Consider the following 7,336-nt stretch of genomic DNA (forward strand, 5'->3'; position numbering starts at 1 on the left):
ACAGGCGTGGACTATATGCAGTGTTACCAACTAGGAAAACATGTTGCCACAACTAAACTTTTTGAGTTTCTCTTTCCATTGGTGCTATTTTCATGCATCTCAGATTCATAGAACGTAAATTATATAGCACACAGAAAATATGGATAAATGATTCCATGCGACATAGATTCAGGATGTGACATGTTAAAGGAAAGCAATTCTCCTTTCTTTTATTAAATGTGTGGACTGAATTCAATGATTGTAAGTCACCCACTACCATATGAAGCTAAATGGAACTAACCTTCAGATATTTGTGTGCTCATATTAAGCGAGTGCAAAGAACTGTGAAGAAGAAGGCATTCAATGTGATTTTCATCGGATGATTCTTGTACTAGATCTTTATCACCAATTTTTGAATGATTAGGCGCATTTAAACTTTGACAGTGGTGTTGTTCATAAGACATCTGTTTCAAGTGTTGAAACTGCTCACTTATGTCATCAAAATCATTCATTTTATTATTTCCATCTGCAGAAGACATAAAGCAAAAGGTTTACATATTTACCAATTAGTTAAAATGAACATCTGACACGTACAATCATTATGCCTACTGTTTATTTACATAACATACTAAAATTATTTATACTATTTGAGCTTAACTTATACAATACCAGATACATTATTTCATATTAAAAGTAAATCTTCAACATGTCTATGGTATGTCTTCAAAGACTGTAGGCTACACCAAATCATAATACACAAAAACAGTATAGGACTAGATGGATGTTTTAAAAACAATGTAAGAACATCAATTAACAGTTTTAGTTCACTCAAATCACTGTTGTAATTTAAGCCTGGTTCAGACGGTGCGTGTTTCTGTGATGGATTCCAAGGTGGCTAGCAGGCTGGGTGCCGTGGTGGCTATGGTGCTGGGTTCCGTGGTGGCTGCGGTGATGGTTTTCGTTCACACGGAGAGAGCTGCCTTGCATGCTGGATCCAAAGAGTTTGAAGTATTACAAACTCTTTGGCTGGATTCCAGTTTGGAAGTTAGAGATGCTGGCGCGGTACGATTTGTAAACATCAAATATGGAAGCTGTATGTGAAGCTGTACGAAGAAGACGTTTAGCAGCCTTTGCTGTTTTGCTAGCTTTGAACGCTGAGGAGATGGATCAAATTAAAAAGAGTAGAATGTGGAGCCGAAAATGGTTACTGTGTAGAAATATGGGCCAAGATGTCTTAACAATGCTGTTTGTATAGCATAGGATATAAACATGTTTCTTCTCTGTACACCTCAATTAAAGTTCTGACTTGATCTTTGGTCCAACCATAGGAATTCATAATCAAAATTTTTGACTTGCTCTCTTAAGGGGAGAGGATGTTATTTTTTCAAAACTTTTTTCCTATTTGGTGTAAATTATTAATTTTTTGTATGTAGAGAGCTCATAGCTGTGACAACTCAACCAAATAAAAATATTTTGAAAAAAAAAATATATATATATATATATATATATATATATATATATATATATGTATGTATTTGGGGGCCCAAATTTGAAAAAAAAAAAATATACCCAATGCAGGATTGTACTAAAACCGATATATCTAAACCGTTTTTAAAGATAGATTGAAACAGTTTTTGCAATGTATTTGCAAAAGTATGTTCTACAAACTGTCTATAACAGAATTTTGATATTAGTCCCTACGTTGGTAAAATAAACAATTAAAATTTAATAACAATTTTCTGATTTCCTTTCTTGCAAACAAACGCACGTATTTTTAAAATGAAATCAATTAACAAAATTCTGTTACAGAGAAAGGTTTCCTAATAGTCTAAAGCATGTGTTCTAAATATCATGCATGTATCTTTAATAGTTCAGAAATTATATTCATTTTGTCTGGCATGGCAATGTAGCAAAAAAAAAAAAAAAAAAAAAAAAAAAAAAAAAAAAAAAAAAAAAAATGAAGTTACTGGAAACCAATAAAAGCGGGCGTGTGATTTAAAAATCCATAGCGCAGGAAGTTTAAAACTGACGTCTCAACATCCGATGTATTCCACACATATCAAAGGGTATTTTAAAGAAAAAAAAAAAAAACAATTTTTTGAAAATTTAATTTACCGGAAACAACAATAAAAGTGAGCGAGTGATTTAAAAATCCATAATGCAGGAAGTTTAAAAATGGCGATCCACACATATCACAGAGTATTTTAAAGATTTTTTTTTTTTAATTTAGTAATTTTTCATAAAAAATACCATCCTCTCCCCTTAAAATAGTAGCTTCTGCAACCTTCCCGAGGTTGTTCCACACTGTTGTTTTCTCGCTCCCAAGGTCCCAGAACAGTCTAGATAATACTCATGATAAATAAGAAACTAACCATAAGTGGAAAACAACTAAAATTCTACATTAACAATAGTAAATGTTGCAACAAAGCAATTAAACAAGAAGTTTAAAACAACTAAAGTTCTCTATTTGATTATTCTATCCTTAGAAACTAAGAAATACATAAAAAAAAAAGATCTAGTTGGAGAACAACTATTTTGGTAACACTGAACCAGCACAGAAGCACGCAGGAAAAATAGCAAGGAACCTACCCTCGAAATCCAGCAAGCTAGCCATCCACGGAGCCACCAGAGCGCATTATTAACGGTGAGTGACCACGCAGGCGACCCATCCGCGCAGCCACCTTGGAATCCATCACAGAAACACGCACTGTCTGAGCCGGGCTTTAGTTTTAGAGCTATCCTTTAATATCATCCGGTACCGGTAGCCAATAACATCTTTCTCCTTTTGTTAACCACGTACTTCATAATCCATAATAAAACTGTTAACCTAGGTCCTACATGCCATGCAGGCCAAAAGTGTAGTAGTACTGGTATTCTATATTAGGTTAGTGGAGTATATAGTTTCAGTGACTTACTTACTTACTGGCTTTTAAGGAACCCGGAGGTTCATTGTCGCCCTCACGTAAGCCCGCCATTGGTCCCTATCCTGAGCAAGATTAATCCAGTATCCATCATCATATCTCACCTCCCTCAAATCCATTTTAATATATATTATCCTCCCATCTACATCTCGGCCTCCCCAAAGATCTTTTTCCCTCCAGCCTCCCAACCAACACTCTATATGCATAAACCATATGACCCATAAACTAATAGCCAAGTAGTTTCAAGTTTAGTTTTGGTTAGTGACACTTGAATGGCACCATCTCAGTACACAAGAAGAGATGAAATCACGAATTTAATGTTGTCACAGACCTCAGAATTATTTGACATAGATCTCGAGGCTATCTGTCACAGATTTCGGGGTTGAGTGTCACAAACCTTTGCCTATCATTTAGCTAGCTCATCGAACTCACTCCACCCGTCTCAGAAACCTTGGCATGTCGCTATTAAAGTCTGTTCACTCATTTGGTGCCCAGGTGACATCAAAACAATTAGTCTTTGAAGCATGCTACAGCAACAATAAACCAATTAATTCTCTAAGCGTTAACATTCGGCATGCCTTCAATCAGATTATGATATTCTTTAGTGACAGCTGTTAAGTCCACGTGGAGTAATTACTACATTGCCAGATTGTGTCTTAGCTCTGTTTATATAATATATGTTGTTTTCTAATGCCAGGCATTTGACAATAAAGTCATTTGACCTCTTGTACTCCAATATTTTTCAAAGACATTGTCATGGTTAGCCACTGACGCACAGATTTTGAGATGTTCCGAATCCATTTCTTGGTTTGAGTTGCACAATGGACAGTTAGGAGACTGATATATTCCAATTCTATGCAGGTGTTTGGCCAAACAGTTGTTGCCTGTTGCCAACCTAAATGCAGCTACAGACGATTTTCGTGGTAAATCGGGAATCAACTGTGGATTACGATGCAAAGAGTTCCATTTTTTCCCTTGAGATTGTGTTATCAAATTTTGTTTGTTGAAGTCTAAGTATGTAGATTTAATAAATCTTTTCACAGGAATACGTAGATTTACTAACAGGTCTGTAAGTAGCAGTGCTGCCCTTCTTTGCTAAAGCATCCGCATTCTCGTTTCCCAGGATTCCACAATGGGATGGTATCCATTGGAATACAATTCTTTTATTGAGTGTTATTAGTTGAGAGAGCATTTTATTTATTTCTGCTATTTGACGTGAAGGTGTGTGTCTAGAGACTATTGATAGAATAGCTGTTTTGGAGTCTGACAATATAACTGCATTTTTAAATTTATTGATGTGGCAGAGAAGATTCCTGAGACTTTCACTTAAACTTATTGCAGTGATTTCTCCATCAAAACTTGTTGTTCCATATCCAAGAGATCTATAAAGTGGGAAGAGACAGCACGTAACACCTGCACCGGCACCTTGTTCTCTGGAAATCAAGGATCCGTCAGTGTATAAATGAAGCCAATTTTGTGGAGGGTACCTAATATTAATTGTCTCTAAAGACAATTGTTTCATTATTTCAGTGTTTACTTCTGATTTCAGTATTTCTTCTGTTAAATTTATATTATATTCTATAGCTATTTAATTTAATCCTACTGTTTCACAATGAAGGAAAGGGGCATTACAACAGTGCATAAGTAGAAACTCCCATCCCCGTAGCTGATATTACTGAAAGAAAACCCACTTCACTTTTATTCATCAGCATTAACCTTTAGAAAACTCGAATAATAAAGAATGCCGCCGGGGTATCAAATGAGCAAACGGACTTTACAGGTAGTAAGCTTAAGTAGTAACTTAACAGTATATTACACTTTGACAAACTTTTAAATTATTTACATACCTATTTCCAACTAAAACAACATGCGTACATAAAAAAAATCCACATTGCATTAGAAAGGAGCATTACGAATTCATTGCAACAAATTAGGTACATCTTGTATTGACAGTGGTTAACTTGTAAGCAAATCGATCCATCATGCATTGGTTCTTCGCTTGGTTGAGCAGTAAATCTGGGCGGAGGTTAAATTGCCTTCACTTGTAACAAATAAATTGTGACCAATGAAAAATGGTGTAGACTAAGTAAATTGTGACCAAAAAAAAAAAAAATACATTTACCAAACAGAGTGCGAACGAAATCTACAGTGAACTAAGTTGCACTGACCGAAAGTGGCATGGACAAAAAATAAGATGAACATTAATGTTAATGCACCACATGTTGGGTGACCAAAAAAAATTAGTTACCCCAATGTTTGTTTCCCATTGGGACCAATTACTCTATATAATTTCGCTGCAAACTCATATTTTAAGATTGTCATTATACATGGATATATGAAATAGCCTATGAACCACAAAACAGAAATTTCGGATTATCGTTCAGTTTGTTCATAGTAGTAATTCTATACAATGCCGTTACCACATTAAGATACAAATGCATTTACCGTATTGACCCGAATATAAGCCGCACTTTTTATCCAATTTTCAGCTACAAAAAACAGGTTGCGGCTTATATTCGCTACCTACGCTTTTACATACCATGTGTGCTGTTTAAAAATGACGGTTTGCTTATTTACAACAATACAGCTAGCGTCTGTAAGCGAAACTGGCAACTTTTCATGACGCAACAATGCGAACTTTTATCTGACGTTAAAATTGTATTTAATAATAATGTAATAATTATTATTGTTTCGTAAGTTTATATATTTCAGTTCAGCTTCAGTAAAAAGTTGGATACTGGTAAGAAAGCCTGTTTCACCCCGATATGAATGATCATTTAGAGCGAAAGCATCAAGCCAAGGAATTAGGCATACTTACGATGCAAGCTTCAAAGTTGCAGTTGCGCGTTATGCCAAAACCACTGGAAGAAAGTTTGGGATTGGACCAATCCAATGTACCAACGTTGGGTTGCTTTAGAAGAAAAATGGAAAAAAGCAGTTTCAACGGGAAAATCATGGGACCAAAATGTGGCATATAGCTAGGATTATTTCTTACGTGCAAGATAAAAGGAACGATGGGATGTGTATCTCATGAGAAATAATCCAACTTAAGAAAAGAGTGAGAGTGATGACGTGAATACTGGCAGTGATGACAATGAATAAGACAATAATGGTAATGTGTTAGGTGCCAGTATCCTATACCATACGTTAGGAAAAAAATGTTTACATGTAAATACAAGAAAATAAATGTTTCTTCCCTTAATCCGGGTGCGACTTATATTCGTGCATAAACCTTATTTTCTTTTCCCTCTCGAATATTAAGGGTGCGGCTTATATCCGGGGGCGGCTTATTTTCGGGCCAATACGGTATCTACTTTGCTTCTAGTCCAGTCATATGCACCATAAACAAAAGATGAGTGCCGACACCAATTTCGCAACGAAATCAGGGTGGAAGATGCTGTGAAAGTGGGAGGGGCAAATCGCAATATAGCGAACGTAGAAGCTCCGCCCACGACCCCTTCCACTTTTCCCCTACTAGCTCATCAGACACTCTACGTGATAGGCGAGAACTTACCCTACTGGCGTTCGCTATATTGCGATTTATCCTACATCTCACTTTCATATGTTTCATTACTGATCAATCACAGAGAAAAAGCGAAAATTTCAGTATACGGATACCTCACTGACAACAATTAGGCCTATCTTAAAATACTAAAAAGAGATTGTCTGTGTTCGTCGAATGCTTACGAAATGGCACTTTTCAGTAAGCTTATCAATAATTTATTCTGTCATATGCTGCCGGTATACCTTCTTTCAGTCACATTACTACTATGATCAATAGCGGTACCGGACAAACAGTCACTAAATTCAGAGTTTTAAACATTTATAAGTCTTACAGAATTACAACACTAAGCTGTAACTAATCTTCCAACTTTCAATAAGAATTCAACCCCAACTAATCGCTGTGTAGAACTTCATAAAACATTTCCTTGTATTACATAACCTTCAAAGCGCAAAAATGTTTTTGTCTTTACCCAGCCAACGAAGTTCTTGAAACTTTCAAATTCTATTACAGTGTCGTCAACATTTGGCGAGATATTTTCTCTTCTGTCTTATGATACGAATTTCTCTCCAACTTCTTAAGTTCACAACCTCATAAAGTTTAAGGTGAGATTGGGTGAGATCAGAGATCACCTATAATGCAGTTGAACCTCAATATTTTTTAAAAGAAGTTCAAAATTTGGTTTATGTTCCAAATAATTATTTTTAATTTTCTGCGTTATTTGGTATATAATTTATTGAAAACTTCTAATTTAAAGTGATTTTTAATTACATACTACGTTTTAAGTATCACACTATTTTTACTCATCCGCATTATTGCATAAAAATACAAAATATTTTTGAAACTATTTGGTAAAAAAGCTGTAACTATTGCTGCCGAATAAGTTGGCGGCATTGTTGTTGAAAATTCTAATCAGTCTTGCAACATTGGGCGA

At 35.4% G+C, this 7,336-nt stretch overlaps 1 protein-coding gene across 3 annotated transcripts in view; it reads right to left on the reverse strand.

The window, feature by feature from the left end:
* The window catches only part of LOC138700286 (centrosome-associated protein 350-like), a 54,746-nt gene extending 47,578 nt beyond the window's left edge, over positions 1-7,168 (reverse strand). Inside the window, exons 1-2 of one of the 3 annotated variants that reach the window (XM_069826792.1) lie at positions 6,875-7,168; positions 281-505 (exon numbers count right to left, since the gene is read on the reverse strand). In XM_069826792.1, coding sequence (XP_069682893.1) covers positions 281-491 — 211 coding nt within the window. In that variant the 5' untranslated portion in view covers positions 492-505; positions 6,875-7,168. Of the gene's footprint in view, positions 1-280; positions 506-6,647 lie in introns of all 3 variants that reach the window. The other 2 variants (XM_069826790.1, XM_069826791.1) reach the window with 2 other exon arrangements.
* Between the last annotated feature and the right edge of the window lie 168 nt (positions 7,169-7,336).

This window comes from Periplaneta americana, chromosome 5 (genome assembly GCF_040183065.1).
Source record: "Periplaneta americana isolate PAMFEO1 chromosome 5, P.americana_PAMFEO1_priV1, whole genome shotgun sequence".
Lineage (NCBI taxonomy): Eukaryota > Metazoa > Arthropoda > Insecta > Blattodea > Blattidae > Periplaneta > Periplaneta americana.